Genomic DNA, 18634 nt, shown 5'->3' on the forward strand with positions numbered 1-18634 from the left:
ATATGCAAGCCTGAAGAAGCAGCAGCCGTCATGACGTTAACGTGCTCCTTGAGTTCCACCCGTGCAACAAGCATGCCATCCAAGTAAGGAATCAAAGGCGAATGACCAGGGAGTCAGGAGTTTGTCTGGCGCAGAGAGGAACCATCAGACAGCCAAGTAAAATCAATGGATTTATTAGATGCAACGCGTTTCGCTGCGCATGCGCAGCTTCATCAGGCATGACAAGGGGAGGCTGGTAACAGGTATATATACCTCCAGGAATTAACCATTAGAGTGCTTTTTGAAAAGAGTTGTTACATAGAATTACATATCCATATGACAATGTATGAAAAAAATATATAAATAAATATAAACAGAAATCACAAAAATAGTAATAAGACAGCAATATGAAAACACAATGCAATCTTATAAACATATGTATATAAATATATATAATATAATATAATTATAATTATCGCATGTGATGTGAATGTAACACCACAAGCGACTCAAGAAATCGCACCGCTAAATCGCCGGTGCGCAATTCAACAACACAGGTTGGATATTATTTCAAAAAATGTATATGATATAAAGAGTCATGTCAATTGATTCAAGAGATAGAAAAATTATTATTTAATTGTATATCGCTACCTTATTAAAAAAATAAAATAGTAAAAAATAATAATAAATGACAGTGCGATAAACCAAACCGCAACTGATCAAAAAGGAAATGTATGAACACTACTTAGAGAATAGAATGAATTCAATTAACTAATGCGGTATTAAATACAGCAACCGGCGAAAACGCAGGGTGTGAATATTCGTACAAGAATCCAGATTAACAAACAATAAATAAATTAAAAATACAAAGATGTTTATATGTAAAAAAGAAAGAAAAATAAACAAAAAATAAAACATAAGAAATAAATAAATACACCGTGGGGCGCTCCAGGGTGAACAGTACAGAAGGAACAAAGAAAAAATCAAGGTATAATATTTTTGAAATTAATCCATATGGAAAGATGGGAAATTTTTAAATCCCAAATTATCAAATTATTTAACTGTATCGATACATTCATTAAAACCTTGAGGGTGCCAAGTATGTAGTTTGTGAATCCAAAAGGATTCGCGATTGTTCAATCTTTGTATTCTATTAGGTAAATGAATGGGGATAGTTTCTAAAATAATTAATTTTAAGGATTCAGTGTTTTTTTGATGATAAAGAGTGAAGTGACGGGAAAGGCTATGCAACAAAAAACCATGTTTTATGTTCCATCTGTGTTTGTTCATCCTGGAGCGCACCGTTTGTGTGGTACGGCCAACGTATTGGCGATCGCAACCACAGGTTAATAAATAGATAGCAAAAGTGGTGTCGCAATTTAGTGAATCCTTAATTTTAAATGTTTGTTGTGTAAAAAAGGAAGAAAAAGTATCAGTTTGGATAATCCATTCACAACAGAGGCAGCGACTTTTTTTTACAAGGAAAACAATATGGTTTAATAGAACAGGAATTCTGTGGTGTACGATATTCGGAAAATCTGCTGGGGGCTAATAAATTGCTGAGATTTTTGGAACGTCTGTAGGTGACATTAGGGACTGGGGGAATTAATTGGTTTAGAATTTTATCATTTTGAATAATGGGCCAATTTTTAGTTAATATTTTTCTAATATTAGATGCCTCAATATTGAAATTCGTAACAAAATTGTATCTAAAGGGGTTATGAAGCTGATTAGAACTGGATTTTTTAGAAATAGATGTAACCAAATCAGATTGTTTCTTATCTTTCACCTTCATATATGCCTTAGTAAGAAGCGATTTAGGATAGCCCTTTTGTATAAAACGTTGTTTTAAAACCTCAGCTTGAGAGATAAAATCTGAATCAGAGGTGCAATTTCTACGAATTCGTAAATATTGGCCGAATGGCACCCCTCTTAGCCAGCTTGGATAATGTGCACTGTCGAACTGTAAAAAGCTGTTAATATCGACAGATTTGAAAGAAGTTTTCGTAGAAATAGTGCCATTGACTGTTTTGTGGATGTCAAGGTCTAAAAATTGGATGGAATTTTCTGCATAATGCATGGTAAATTTTATACCCCATGTGTTAGTATTCAACTCTTGTACAAAGAGGTCAGCTTCATGTTTGGTACCTACCCAGATCAAAAAAAGGTCGTCTATATAACGACGAAAGAAAAAAACGGACTTAAAATACAGGGACTGTGCCATGACAAGGGACTCGAATCGCCCCATGAACAAATTGGCGTAACTAGGGGCGAATCGAGTCCCCATGGCACAGCCCCTATTCTGCCGATAAATAGTATGATTGAATTCAAAAACATATTGAGAAGAATAAATCTAATAGACTCCAGTAAAAATTCTGACTGACTGGGGTTAAGTGAAGGGTCCTCTTGTAAAAAATGTTTAATTGCAGGAACACCTAAATCAGTGGAGATGTTAGAATAAAGGGAGCACACATCCAAGGTAAGAAAACTATAATAAGGGGGTAGGGATAGAGCATGTAATTCAGAAATAAGTTGGGCTGAATCTCTTAGATAAGATGGTAATTGTAAAACAAAGGGTTGAAGAAATAGATCTATAAAGTGAGAAAGGTTTGCAGTAATCGAACCAATACCTGAAATAATAGGTCTACCAGGGGGATTGGTTAAACATTTATGTAATTTGGGTAGATAATAAAAAATAGGTAAATTATAATTTTTAATATTGAGAAATGTGTGCTCCCTTTTATCCAACATTTGTTTTTCTGTAGCTCCACCTATAAGCAAACAATACTGTGAAAAAATATGAGGGGAAGGGTCATAAGAAAGCGGAGTATAATATTCAAGGTCTGATAAAATTCTAAGGGCTTCATTTTTATAATCAGCCCTATTCAAAACAGCAACCCCCCCACCTTTATCTGCAGGGCGAACAATAATAGATTTATTGTTCTGTATGGATTTAATTGCAATTCTCTCAGCAGAAGTTAGATTATCATTTTCCTTAAAAATAACAGATTTATCACATAAATTTGAAAAATCCTGCATGACCATATGATAAAAAGTCTCAAGATGGCTGCCACGATTGTGTAGAGGGTAAAACGAAGATTTGGGTTTTACTGGTACATGACGAGCTGGAGTCATGTCAACTAGTGTGGTAACAGGAGTTGAAGTGTTATCAATATTAGAATTATGAACTCCCAAATTCGAAATTTGGGGGGTATTAGTAGTTTGATGGTCCGATCTGTTCTGGATAAAGAAGTGACGGCTCAATGTTAATCTACGAATAAAATCGTTTAGATCTAAAAATAACTGAAAATCGTTCGGACGTGCAGCAGGACAAAAAGACAGCCCTTTCGCAAGTAAATTAGTTTCATTTTCGGAAAGTATATAGCTCGATAAATTGAAAATTTTTATAATTTCTTTTTTTGTTATTAATTTTTCTGTCTTTGAGATAATTGTAATCAATTTTCAAAAATAATCAATAATCAATTTTCAAAAATATCTCAAAGACAGAAAAATTAATAACAAAAAAAGAAATTATAAAAATTTTCAATTTATCGAGCTATATACCGTATATACTCGAGTATAAGCCGACCCGAGTATAAGCCGAGACCCCTAATTTCAACCCAAAATCCCAGGAAAAGTTATTGACTCGAGTATAAGCCTAGGGTGGGAAATACCTCATCCCCCCCTGTCATCATCCAGACCCGTCATTAACATCCTCATCATCCCCTTGTCATCATCCCACACATCCCCCCTTCATCATCCCCTTGTCATCATCCCACACATCCCCTTATCATCCCACACATCCCCCCTTCATCATCCCCTTGTCATCATCCCACACATCCCCTTATCATCCCACACATCCCCCCTTCATCATCCCCTTGTCATCATCCCACACATCCCCTTATCCCACACATCCCCCCTTCATCATCCCCTTGTCATCATCCCACACATCCCCCCTTCATCATCCCCTTGTCATCATCCCACACATCCCCTTATCATCCCACACATCCCCCCTTCATCATCCCCTTGTCATCATCCCACACCCCCCCCCCTTCATCATCCCCACCCCCCCCCCCCCCCCTTCATCATCCTCTTCTCATCATTCGCCCTCAGTGGTCTTCAACCTGCGGACCTCCAGAGGTTTCAAAACTACAACTCCCAGCAAGCCCGGGCAGCCATCGGCTGTCCGGGCTTGCTGGGAGTTGTAGTTTTGAAACCTCCGGAGGTCCGCAGGTTGAAGACCACTGCGGCCTTCAACATGCGGACCTCCAGAGGTTTCAAAACTACAACTCCCAGCAAGCCCGGGCAGCCATCGGCTGTCCGGGCTTGCTGGGAGTTGTAGTTTTGAAACCTCCGGAGGTCCGCAGGTTGAAGACCACTGCGGCCTTCAACATCATCCAGCCCCCTCTCACCCCCTTTAGTTCTGAGTACTCACCTCCGCTCGGCGCTGGTCCGGTCCTGCAGGGCTGTCCGGTAAGGAGGTGGTCCGGTGAGGAGGTGGTCCGGGCTGCTATCTTCACCGGGGAGGCCTCTTCTAAGCGCTTCCGGCCCGGAATAGAGCCGTTGCCTTGACAGCGACGTATCTGCGTCGTTGTCAAGGCAACGTGACTATTCTGAGGCCGGGCCCGAAGCGCTTAGAAGAGGCCTCCCCGGTGAAGATAGCAGCCCGGACCACCTCCTCACCGGACCACCTCCTTACCGGACAGCCCTGCAGGACCGGACCAGCGCCGAGCGGAGGTGAGTACTCAGAACTAAAGGGGGTGAGAGGGGGCTGGATGATGTTGAAGGCCGCAGTGGTCTTCAACCTGCGGACCTCCGGAGGTTTCAAAACTACAACTCCCAGCAAGCCCGGACAGCCGATGGCTGCCCGGGCTTGCTGGGAGTTGTAGTTTTGAAACCTCTGGAGGTCCGCAGGTTGAAGACCACTGCAGGTGGGGGAGTTCACTCGAGTATAAGCCGAGGGGGGTGTTTTCAGCACGAAAAATCGTGCTGAAAAACTCGGCCTATACTCGAGTATATACGGTACTTTCCGAAAATGAAACTAATTTACTTGCGAAAGGGCTGTCTTTTTGTCCTGCTGCACGTCCGAACGATTTTCAGTTATTTTTAGATCTAAACGATTTTATTCGTAGATTAACATTGAGCCGTCACTTCTTTATCCAGAACAGATCGGACCATCAAACTACTAATACCCCCCAAATTTCGAATTTGGGAGTTCATAATTCTAATATTGATAACACTTCAACTCCTGTTACCACACTAGTTGACATGACTCCAGCTCGTCATGTACCAGTAAAACCCAAATCTTCGTTTTACCCTCTACACAATCGTGGCAGCCATCTTGAGACTTTTTATCATATGGTCATGCAGGATTTTTCAAATTTATGTGATAAATCTGTTATTTTTAAGGAAAATGATAATCTAACTTCTGCTGAGAGAATTGCAATTAAATCCATACAGAACAATAAATCTATTATTGTTCGCCCTGCAGATAAAGGTGGGGGGGTTGCTGTTTTGAATAGGGCTGATTATAAAAATGAAGCCCTTAGAATTTTATCAGACCTTGAATATTATACTCCGCTTTCTTATGACCCTTCCCCTCATATTTTTTCACAGTATTGTTTGCTTATAGGTGGAGCTACAGAAAAACAATTGTTGGATAAAAGGGAGCACACATTTCTCAATATTAAAAATTATAATTTACCTATTTTTTATTATCTACCCAAATTACATAAATGTTTAACCAATCCCCCTGGTAGACCTATTATTTCAGGTATTGGTTCGATTACTGCAAACCTTTCTCACTTTATAGATCTATTTCTTCAACCCTTTGTTTTACAATTACCATCTTATCTAAGAGATTCAGCCCAACTTATTTCTGAATTACATGCTCTATCCCTACCCCCTTATTATAGTTTTCTTACCTTGGATGTGTGCTCCCTTTATTCTAACATCTCCACTGATTTAGGTGTTCCTGCAATTAAACATTTTTTACAAGAGGACCCTTCACTTAACCCCAGTCAGTCAGAATTTTTACTGGAGTCTATTAGATTTATTCTTCTCAATAATGTTTTTGAATTCAATCATACTATTTATCGGCAGAATAGGGGCTGTGCCATGGGGACTCGATTCGCCCCTAGTTACGCCAATTTGTTCATGGGGCGATTCGAGTCCCTTGTCATGGCACAGTCCCTGTATTTTAAGTCCGTTTTTTTCTTTCGTCGTTATATAGACGACCTTTTTTTGATCTGGGTAGGTACCAAACATGAAGCTGACCTCTTTGTACAAGAGTTGAATACTAACACATGGGGTATAAAATTTACCATGCATTATGCAGAAAATTCCATCCAATTTTTAGACCTTGACATCCACAAAACAGTCAATGGCACTATTTCTACGAAAACTTTTTTCAAATCTGTCGATATTAACAGCTTTTTACAGTTCGACAGTGCACATTATCCAAGCTGGCTAAGAGGGGTGCCATTCGGCCAATATTTATGAATTCGTAGAAATTGCACCTCTGATTCAGATTTTATCTCTCAAGCTGAGGTTTTAAAACAACGTTTTATACAAAAGGGCTATCCTAAATCGCTTCTTACTAAGGCATATATGAAGGTGAAAAATAAGAAACAATCTGATTTGGTTACATCTATTTCTAAAAAATCCAGTTCTAATCAGCTTCATAACCCCTTTAGATACAATTTTGTTACGAATTTCAATATTGAGGCATCTAATATTAGAAAAATATTAACAAAAAATTGGCCCATTATTCAAAATGATAAAATTCTAAACCAATTAATTCCCCCAGTCCCTAATGTCACCTACAGACGTTCCAAAAATCTCAGCAATTTATTAGCCCCCAGCAGATTTTCCGAATATCGTACACCACAGAATTCCTGTTCTATTAAACCATATTGTTTTCCTTGTAAAAAAAGTCGCTGCCTCTGTTGTGAATGGATTATCCAAACTGATACTTTTTCTTCCTTTTTTACACAACAAACATTTAAAATTAAGGATTCACTAAATTGCGACACCACTTTTGCTATCTATTTATTAACCTGTGGTTGCGATCGCCAATACGTTGGCCGTACCACACAAACGGTGCGCTCCAGGATGAACAAACACAGATGGAACATAAAACATGGTTTTTTGTTGCATAGCCTTTCCCGTCACTTCACTCTTTATCATCAAAAAAACACTGAATCCTTAAAATTAATTATTTTAGAATCTATCCCCATTCATTTACCTAATAGAATACAATGATTGAACAATCGCGAATCCTTTTGGATTCACAAACTACATACTTGGCACCCTCAAGGTTTTAATGAATGTATCGATACAGTTAAATAATTTGATAATTTGGGATTTAAAAATTTCCCATCTTTCCATATGGATTAATTTCGAAAATATTATACCTTGATTTTTTCTTTGTTCCTTCTGTACTGTTCACCCTGGAGCGCCCCACGGTGTATTTATTTATTTCTTATGTTTTATTTTTTGTTTATTTTTCTTTCTTTTTTACATATAAACATCTTTGTATTTTTAATTTATTTATTGTTTGTTAATCTGGATTCTTGTACGAATATTCACACCCTGCGTTTTCGCCGGTTGCTGTATTCAATACCGCATTAGTTAATTGAATTCATTCTATTCTCTAAGTAGTGTTCATACATTTCCTTTTTGATCAGTTGCGGTTTGGTTTATCGCACTGTCATTTATTATTATTTTTTACTATTTTATTTTTTTAATAAGGTAGCGATATACAATTAAATAATAATTTTTCTATCTCTTGAATCAATTGACATGACTCTTTATATCATATACATTTTTTGAAATAATATCCAACCTGTGTTGTTGAATTGCGCACCGGCGATTTAGCGGTGCGATTTCTTGAGTCGCTTGTGGTGTTACATTCACATCACATGCGATAATTATAATTATATTATATTATATATATTTATATACATATGTTTATAAGATTGCATTGTGTTTTCATATTGCTGTCTTATTACTATTTTTGTGATTTCTGTTTATATTTATTTATATATTTTTTTCATACATTGTCATATGGATATGTAATTCTATGTAACAACTCTTTTCAAAAAGCACTCTAATGGTTAATTCCTGGAGGTATATATACCTGTTACCAGCCTCCCCTTGTCATGCCTGATGAAGCTGCGCATGCGCAGCGAAACGCGTTGCATCTAATAAATCCATTGATTTTACTTGGCTGTCTGATGGTTCCTCTCTGCGCCAGACAAACTCCTGACTCCCTGGTCATTCGCCTTTGATTCTACACCTATCCAGGAGGGCTGCAGTGGACCTGCTTTCATATCTCTTCTGCTCCTAACCTTGTTGTGTGTGGGCGCACAACCAACTTCGGTAAGCGGCTTGGGAATCACCTTCCCCTACCCCCACCTGCAAGATCTACTGATCCCGCACATGAGGCGCCTTCCTTCCTTTCTCTAGATCCAAGTAAGGAGGATAACAGGCAAACGGGGGCAAGAAGCAGCGATAAGTATCATCTTCATCAGTGTCATCCCCACTACTAGTCTGTACCAACAGGTAGGTGAGGGTGACACTGATGACAGATTCTCTTTAACATGTTTTGATCTAAACCATTCTATTGTTGCTCTGGCTGTATGTTTAGGGTCATTGTTCTGCTGAAAGATGAACTTCCATCCCAGAGTCAAGTGTTTTGCATGCGTCATCAGATTGCCCTGTATTTGACTCCACTCGTCTTTCCATCAATTCTGACCAGTTTTCCGGCACCTGCTGAAGCCTCCCCCCAGCATGATGCTACCACTACCATGTATTACATAGGGGATGATGTGCCATGTCCTTTCCATTTTCTTATACTATTGTGCTCTTCGAGAGGTTCAAAGCTTGAGATATATTTTTTTTATAACCTAACCCTGCTTTGTACTTCTCCACAACTTTAGCCCTCACCTTTTTGGTGAGCTCCTTGGTCTTCATGCTGTTGTTTGTTCAGTAAAGTTTTCTATTAAACTCTGGGGCTTGCACAGAACAGGTGTATTTGTAATGAGGTTAAATTGCAGTCTTGTGGACCCAATGTACTACATCACAACATCATGTGGCAAAGAGTTCCATAGTCTTGCTGCTCTTACAGTAAAGAATCTCTGTCTGTGATGATGTTGAAACCTTCTTTTCTCAAGATGTAGAGGATGCCCCCTTGTCATGGTCACTGGCCTAGGTATAAAGATATCATTAGAGAGATCTCTGTACTGTCCCTTCATATATTTGTACATTGAGATCAAATCGTTTATAGGAAATAAATTATTTAATAGGATAAATGAAAACGTATTATGATGTGGTCACTATTACCCAGATGACCCCCTACCTCTACTTCTGATAGCATGTTTGGCCTATTGGTTAGTATAAAATGCCCCCAGCCCCCCTGGTCCTGCACTAGTTGGAAAAGGTAATTGTCCATTATTATTGCTAAACACCTGTTTCTTTTGCTGGACCAGTTCCTCAGTCTTATTATTAAAGGGGTACTCCAGTGAAAACCTTTTTTCTTTTAAATCAACTGGTGGCAGAACGTTAAACATATTTGTAAATTACTTTTATTAAAAAATTTTAATCCTTCCAGTACTTATTAGCTGCTGAATGCTACAGAGGAAATTCCTTTCTTTTTGGAACACTGATGACATCACGAGGACAGTGCTCTCTGCTGACATCTCTGTCCATTTTAGCAACCATGCATAGCAGATGTATGCTAAAGGCAGCATGGTGGCTCAGTGGTTAGCACTGCTGCCTTGTAGAGCTGGGAACTTGGATTCAAATCCCATTGAGGACAACTATAAATTAAGTGTTATTATTATTATAATAACATCAGCAGAGAGAACTGTGGTCGTGATGTCATCAGAGAGCATTCCAAAAAGAAAAGAATTTCCTCTGTAGTATTCAGTAGCTAATAGATACAGGAAGGATTAAGATTTTTTAATAGAAGTAATTGACAAATATGTTTAACTTTCTGCCACCAGTTGATTTAAAAGAAAAAAGGTTTTCACCGGAGTACCCCTTTAAGGCTTCTTTAATGTTTTTATTCATATTTCCTTTCCTCTTATCAGTTATGACTGTTCTAACCCCTCCTGCCTCTCCACTTCCAGTTTTATTATTTCTCCCTAGCCCTCCATCAGCACTGTCTTTACCCTCTATATTTGGGCAGTTTTTCTGCCAGTCCCTGGTGTCTCGGGAAGGGGCATTTGTTTCTGCTACTATTAAATGTACACACCCTGCTACTCTCATGGCTTGAGTCAGGTGAGGGACAATTGTGGGCAATTCTCTAAAGCCACAAACACTAAGTTAACCAACTGGTGCTGGCTCCCAGAGCTTATTCCCTAATAGTCAGGCAAATACTAATGAAAGTTTCTGCCCCATCATAGTGAATTCTGTTTGGCTATTCAATTACACAGTCATTTCTATCCTCTTCTTGTATTTATCATCAGTGGGTGGAGGAAACCAGGTGGCACTGTTCCTGTGTAGGTCACAAAAGGAACTCTATTTACTGTATGGAGTACAAGACAGTACAGTATTTGAGGGCAATGTGCCATACAGCAGATACTGTAATAGACACAATAGAGACAATACAAATGGGGCAACACTAGGCACAGAATTATGGTTGGCAGCAGGATGGGGTGTTTACGTTGGTGAGAATAAGCTAGGTGGGGTATCGAAAAAGTGTAAAAAAAAAATCTCAGCAAAAAATTCTGTGTCTGATTAAGTTATTCATGGCAGTTTGACCCAATTGGGAAACATTAAAGGGGTACTCCACTGGAAAAACTTTTTTTTTTTTAAATCAACTGGTGCCAGAAAGTTAAACATATTTGTAAATTATATAGAAAAATATTGCCAGGTCCGGGCAATATTTTTCTATATATATTTCGCATTATTTTTGCAGCTGTGGTATAGTTGCATGCCCTGTTGACCTCAGGTAGGGTTTACATATTAATTGTGAGCTGCACTTGCACCTTTTTTCCTTTTCTTCATATTTAAAAATCTTAACCCTTCCAGTACTTATCAGCTGCTCTATGCTTCACAGGAATTTCTTTTCATTTTGAATTTCCTTCCTGTCTAACCACAATGCTCTCTGCCGACTCTGTCCATTTTAGGAACTGTCCAGAATAGAAGCAAATCTCCATAGCAAACCTCTCCTGCTCCGGACAGTTCCTAAAATGGACAGAGGTGTCAGCAGAGAGCACTGTGATCAGAAAGGAAATTCAAAAAGAAAAGAACTTCCTGTGGAGCATACAGCAGCTGATAAGTACTGGGAGGGTTAGGATTTTTAAGTAGAAGTAATTTACACATCTGTTTAACTTTTTGGCTGAAAGAAACTTTCCTCAGGGGCTCAAATGAAGTAGAATGATTTACAGATAAGGTTTTTTTTTTTTTTTTCACTCAAAAAGCAACTAGAACAACAACCTACAGGTGTGGGAGACCACACGACAATTTTTGAATGTACCCCAATTAAAAATAACTTGTGACAAGCGTAATCACATAGAAAAATAATTTTATTGGAATATTTAGTAAAAAATGCATATATATATATATATATATATATATATATATATATATATAACCACAGAATCAATTCATAGGAGATATATATAAGAATAAAAAATGCAAATATAAAATATAGGGTGGATACTCCTCGACACAGCCGCTTCCGGCGAAACGCGCCGGAGATGTGGAGGTGGACTGGGGTGAGTCCTGTCCCAATCTATACCAAGTTCTATACCATTGTTTGCTGCTAGTCACTACTTTAATTCTGCTGCTACTTACTTGCTGCTATCTACATCATTGCTACTACCTGCTTGCTGCTTGTTATTACTTGCTGCTAGCTCTATATTGGGTTACCCAGGCAGTATCCATCCTTTTCTTTGGTTGCATGTTCACATCCTCGTTTGTCACAGTTGCACGGTATTTTTTGCACCATTTTCCGTATTATTCACTTTAGTGCTGTGCTTTACTTGTTCTTATTTTATTACTTGTGTATTCATTTTTTTGTAATCACTAGCCACTGTGTGGTGTGCAATCCCTACACGTATTGCACACTTTGTTCGTGCACAGACACCCAACACTGATTCTGTTCCCATCCCCCTTCTCCTTCCCCCCCCCTGTTTATGTGCATGCAACCCCCCTTCTTTATTTATTCATCTATCTGTATGAATTGCAGCCTACTAACAGCATTGTGACTTTTTTATTTAATTATTATTTTTCTACTCTCATTGGTATACAGGCTCTTTCACCCCAGTATCCACGGCGGATATCCACGAGGGCAGTCGCGGTGCGGCGGGTCGGGGGGGGCGTCGCGGTGCGGTGGGGGCGGTGCGGGGGGTGGGGCATTATCGGCTTATCGGCAAGGTAATTGCCGATACCGATAATGCCCAAAATCGTGATTATCGGCAGATAATATCGGCCATACCGATAATCGGTCGATCCCTAATAAATATACAATTTATTTATTTATTGTGCACCTCCACAAAACCGGCACAGCACCACAAGCAATCCTGTCCTTTACAGGCTCCCATTGGATCCTTCTCTTTAAATGGAAACATTGGTGAAGGAAACATCTGTGAGGTATTAGATTTAGGTAGAGCTGGTCTCTGCTACAGCAACATGCTAAGAGTATTTTGCTAATATTGGTCTTTGTATACTGTTTTTACTTCGGTAACAGCATAGGAATATTATAGTTATTGTCTATGAGGAAGATTTATCAGTGTTGTCTTTGGAAAGTGAGTTTTAAAGTAATTTTTTTGCTTTGGTTTTGCTCTTGTGGGACATATTTATCATACTATCACAGGGGGTTGATATATTTGACGTACATAAGCAAAAAAACAATAAATCACTTAAGAACACCACTTGTATGTTTCTATCTGCCCTCTGCAACTTTTCTGCACAAAGGGGGAGATTTATCCAAACCTGTGCAAAGGAAAAGTTTCCCAGTTGCCCATAGCAACCAATCAGCTCGCTTCTTTCATTTTTAACAAGGCCTCTGCAAAATGAAAGAAGCAATCTTATTGGTTGCTATGGGCAACTCGGCAACTTTTCCTCTGCACAGGATTTGATAAATCTCCCCCAAAATGTCTCAGTTGCGACTTTTTGTGAGACTTTTTAAAATTGCTCTTCAAAGGCAAGCTAGGTATGACTTGGCTTTGACTTGCAACTTTTTGAAGGGGATTCACCACTGCAAAGTGAAAACTGAAATCTTTCTTATGTAAATGTTCAATTTAGCCAAACTTTCAGAACAACCCCTAGTTTCTTGGGAGCCACGAAAAAATTATTACCATATTACACTGGTAAAATTGAATGAATCTTCTTATATTCTATAAAATTCTATTGAATATACATGTAAATATATTAAATATATATTATGTAATATATATATTAAGATATATATATATATATATATATATATATATATATATATATATATATAAATACACATCTCTAAATTACATAATAATAAAAAAATATAAAATAAAGAAAACTCGGAATGAGAAGGTGTGTCCAAACTTTTGGTCTGTACTGTATATATATATATATATATATATATATATATATATATATACATATATGTACATATACAGTACAGACCAAAAGTTTGGACACACCTTCTCATTCCGAGTTTTCTTTATTTTTATGACTATGAAAATTGTAGATTTACACTAAAGGCAACAAAACTATGAAATAACACTTGAGGAATTCTATACATAATAAAAAAGTGTGAAAATATGTCATATTCTAGGTTCTAGCCACCTTTTGCTTTGATTACTGCTTTGTACACTCTTGGCATTCTCTTGATGAGCTTCAAGAGGTAGTCACCTGAAATGGTCTTCCAACAGTCTTGAAGGAGTTCCCAGAGATGCTTAGCACTTGTTGGCCCATTTTGCCTTCACTCTGCGGTTCAGCTCACCCCAAACCATATCGATTGGGTTCAGGTCCGGTGACTCTGGAGGCCAGGTCATCTGGCGCAGCACCCCATCACACTCCTTCTTGGTCAAATAGCCCTTACACAGCCTGGAGGTGTGTTTGGGGTCATTGTCCTGTTGAAAAATAAATGATGGTCCGACTAAACGCAAACCGGATGGAATAGCATGTCGCTGCAAGATGCTGTGGTAGCCATGCTGGTTCAGTATGCATTCAATTTTGAATAAATCCCCAACAGTGTCATCAGCAAAGCACCATCACACCTCCTCCTCCACACCAGCACACCTTTGAAGGTGTATCTACCTCTTGAATCTCAACAAGAGAATGCCAAGAGTGTGCAAAGCAGTAATCAAAGCAAAAGGTGGCTACTTTGAAGAACCTAGAATATGACATATTTTCAGTTGTTTCACACTTTTTTTGTTATGTCTATAATTCCACATGTGTTAATTCATAGTTTTAATGCCTTCAATGTGAATCTACAATTTTCATAGTCATGAAAATAAAGAAAACTCTGAATGAGAAGGTGTGTCCAAACTTTTGGTCTGTACTGTATATATATATATATATATATATATATATATATATATATATATATATATATATATGGGGGTTATCTTGGGACTCAATGTAGGTCACTCTTTGTTTTAGTTATAGCTAGGATCTTTTTTAACAAATATTCTACATTAATATATATATACTCCTCATTCCAGGCCTGGACACCACCAAGGACCCTTGCCAGAAAGTGAAATGCAGTCGACATAAGGTTTGCATAGCCCACGGATATCAGAAAGCAATGTGCATAAGTCGGAAGAAGTTGGAACACAGGTGAGAGTAAAAAATATCTGACTGTGTCCCAGTTGTCTTTTCTCTTTGAGCCTCATAATGAAATATGTTTTGAAGTTTTCTTCCTACTTTAGAATATTTCCCAATTGTCTTTGCCTCTCATTCTTGCTGGTTCAGTGTTTATAGACATCATTTGGAGAATGATCAGATTTGGGTAATGTCCTTCTGTTCAGTTGTTTCTTGTGAACAGTGCTCAGACTTGGACTTGAAATATATATTTTTTTTGGCACAATCTTTGTTCTCATAAGAAGATGTTTCATTGTGATACAGATTTGATTGGATTGTATTATTGGGGGATTAGCCTTTGTATATTACAGAAGGCAACCAGAAAATCAATAAAAGACATCTGCATTGAAAGAAAAATCAGCATGTCTAATGGCTCGATATATCATTCACTCAGAAAGCATCTTGTTACCTTAGTTATTATTAGTCATATTGGCCGTATCATTTGTGTTTCAGGTTCTAACAGTTTTTCCCCTTCTTACACAAATATGGAGAAAAATGGAGACCTCTAAGCTAAAGTGACAATGGGGTCCCTTGACCTCTTGTCTGCAAGTGAAGTTGGTTAGCCAGAACTAGTGATGAGCAAGCCAAATCCAAGGAACCCAGATTCAACCCAAACTTTTGGATTTTTCCGGCTTGCCAGATTTTATCAATTCGGCTCGTGCGAGCCGGTAAATTTCACGAAAAAAACCATAAAGCCTGGCTTTTTGGCAGGAGGAACAAGCAGGGTAGGAAGGGGTTGGTGAGAGGAAGTAGGGAAAGCAGCAGATCACATGATAACCCAGGTCTATCATGGGATTTGTTGCTTACTGTCTCAATCAAGCACAAAGGCCAATAGGACACAGCCAGGGACACAGATAAACTGGGTTCACAACCCTTGGAACTTTTGCAGAGAAGAGACAGAGATAGAGAGAGGGAGAGAGCCAAACATAGGGACAGTTTGTGTGTGTGTGTGTGTGTGTATGTGTGTATGTGTGCGTGTGAACAGGAGTCAATCCCCATACAAGAAACCTATAGGGGCTCCTATAAAGCAGATAAGGACATCACACACTCTGAAGGAATCATCTTTTGCTACCTTAAATCCAAAGCCTTTTTCAAGGCTCATACCTGCATATATCTGAATAAAATAGTGTTCCTCAACCAGCTACAGTAGCCAGTGCCGTCCTCTGACACGTATCTGGCCTGTTAACACAGTTTAGAGTTTCATATTTTTCTGCAAACACACCTTAAATCTATCTAGTTATGTACATGCAAACACACATTATAGTAAAACCCCCTAACAACATAGGACGTAAATGTACATTCTGGTGCCCTGGTACTTAACGCACCAGCATGCACATTTACGTCCTGTACATGACCGCGACAACCAGAGTTGTGATCGTGTCATGCGCGGCAGGTCCCGGCTGCTATCAGCAGCTAGGGACCTGCTGGTAATGGCGGACATCAGTGATCACGCTGATGTGAACTATTAACCCCTCAGATGCCGTGATGAATACAGATTACGGCATCTGCGGAAGTGCGGTCGGTAAAATGGATGATCGGATCACCCACGGCACTGCCTGGCGATGCAGGTGGCCACGCCCCCTCCATTCACCTCTATGAAAGGAGGCATGATGGCTATGTACTAGCCGTCAGGCCCCCTCCCATAGACATGAATGGAGGGGGCGTGGCATGATGTCACAAACGTGGAAGCAGGGGAAGCGTTTCCGGCCCAGAGATTGCGGGGGGTTCCAGCGGCGGGACCCCCTGCGATCTAACATCTTATCCCCTATCCTTTGGATCATAACATCTGTTTTCTATCTCATGCTGTGCACTATTGTGGTGTCCCGGTACCGTATTGCATCCAGTACCTAGTGTAGAGGTCCCCAAAGTCAGAGTAACTACGTTCAGGTAGGGTTCCTCAGGTGGGACAGCCCCTAGTTGCCTCTCCTTAAGTTTAACTTGTATATTAATAAATGTATATATTAGTAATTCTATCTATATTATATAGGAATGTATAGTACTTACCTTGTCCAGTGTCGCAGGACCTTCAGTCATGTGACCAAGCTAGTAACCTCTATGATATGTTGCAGGACCTTAGGAGGTCCTTGGGTTACGTGTTACCCAGCATTCTCTGTAATAGTGATTGACATCCATATGGACCAATTAGCTTTAGTCCAGCCCCTGCCCATATAAGGGAGCTGTGTCCAATCATCGCTCTCTTGGGTTGCTACTCTCGTGGATGCCAGACTAACAGGATGGTATGCTACGCAACTTTCAACGACACGATAGGCCTCAAAACCTACGGCCTCAGCAGAACCAAAAATCGTGAGTCTTATACTAATTCCTGCTAATACTAGCCTGACTACTGGACCGCAACTAATTCTCTAAATCCAGTGGAGCAGCGCAATAGTCTAGAGACTCTTAAAGCTAAAGTCCTAACCATTGTCAATCTCCAAAAGCAAGCTGTATTGATGAGAGACTGTTATGTTGATGAAGTGTACAGAAAATCTTCAGTAAAGTTAACGCTGTTTACAGAAGCTTTTCGGTTGTGGACAATCTACTTAAACTCAGTATCATCTACCTCCCTATCGTTCCTGGGAAGGACGGCGGTAGGATAAGCTTTATTGAGGAGCCCTCACCCTGACGTCACGAATAGCAAGGGTTAACAAACACCCTTTATTAACTGCACAGCTACACTCCCCATACCCTTCACCCCCCAAGCTACCACACTATTAACATTCAGCCACCACCTGCTGTACGCGGGCTACTAATAGTAACACCAATCCACCATCACCCTACTTCCAGCCAGGGAAAACACAACCCATCATCCCCAGAAAAGGGAAAAAAAATTCGGCATACAAGAGCTATTTCTTCTTCAGTCTTCACTATTTTAGAATGCCAGTTCTGTTACTACTCCAAAAAAAAGGGATAATTTTTAGCACGCTGGGATACAGCCACAACATCTTCCCATGCCTCTGTGTGCACATTAACACTGGAACTCTTCTACCTACAACCAGGGATACCTTATGCCCCTTTATTTTGGTGTGAATAAACCTAAAAAATGGGCGAGCTAGAATAGTTACCATAGGTTATCGCATGTTGCCATAACTGATCGTTAAAGGAGAACTCCAGAATACAAAGATTGTCCCCCATACTGCCGGCAGTAAAAAAAATAAATAGATACATACCTTCCTTCGCTCCCCTAGTGCCTCCGTTAACCCGCTCCATTCTCCACCGCGATCCTCTTCCTGGTTGCCGGTGGTTGGCGAGTCATACTGCACTCAGCCAATCACCGGCTGCAGCGAAGGCCCGACTCGGCCTGCGCTCGTGTGACATTTTTGGCCCCGGTAGCAGGTGCCGGTGTAGGGAAGAATTGTCTTGAAGCGTTCTCACACTGCCGCTCAGTCATACTGCACTCAGCTAATCACCGGCCTCAGTGAAGTCCCGACTCGGCCGGCGATTAGCTGAGTGCAGTATGACTCGCCGACCACCGGCAACCAGGAAGAGGATAGCGGCGGAGGCAGTAGTGGGTTACCGGAGGCCCCGGAGGAGCGAAGGAAGGTATGTTTCTTTTTTTTTACTGCCGGCAGTATGGAGGACAATTTTTGTATTCTGGAGTTCTCCTTTAACCTCTTAAGGATGCAGGGCGTACCTGTACGCCCTATGCCCGGTCCCGGTATATAACGCGGGGTCCCGCCGTGACCTCGCGTCATACCGGGTCGGTCCCAGTGGCTAATGATAGCCGGGACCCTGGGCTAATAGTGTGTGGCACCGATCATTTTGCCGAGCGCTATTAACCCTTTAGACGTGGCGATCAAAGTTGATCGTCGCGTTTAAAATTAAAGTAAAAGCTTCCCGGGAGCTCAGTTGGGCT

The 18634-nt window shown here is 39.9% G+C and overlaps 1 protein-coding gene across 1 annotated transcript in view; it reads left to right on the forward strand.

The window, feature by feature from the left end:
• SPOCK2 (SPARC (osteonectin), cwcv and kazal like domains proteoglycan 2) overlaps nt 1-18634 on the forward strand; it is a 182080-nt gene that overhangs the window by 146894 nt on the left and 16552 nt on the right. Inside the window, exon 3 of the mRNA XM_056530476.1 lies at nt 14643-14757. Coding sequence (XP_056386451.1) covers nt 14643-14757 — 115 coding nt within the window. The remainder of the gene's footprint in view (nt 1-14642; nt 14758-18634) is intronic.

This window comes from Hyla sarda, chromosome 7 (assembly GCF_029499605.1).
Source record: "Hyla sarda isolate aHylSar1 chromosome 7, aHylSar1.hap1, whole genome shotgun sequence".
NCBI lineage: Eukaryota > Metazoa > Chordata > Amphibia > Anura > Hylidae > Hyla > Hyla sarda.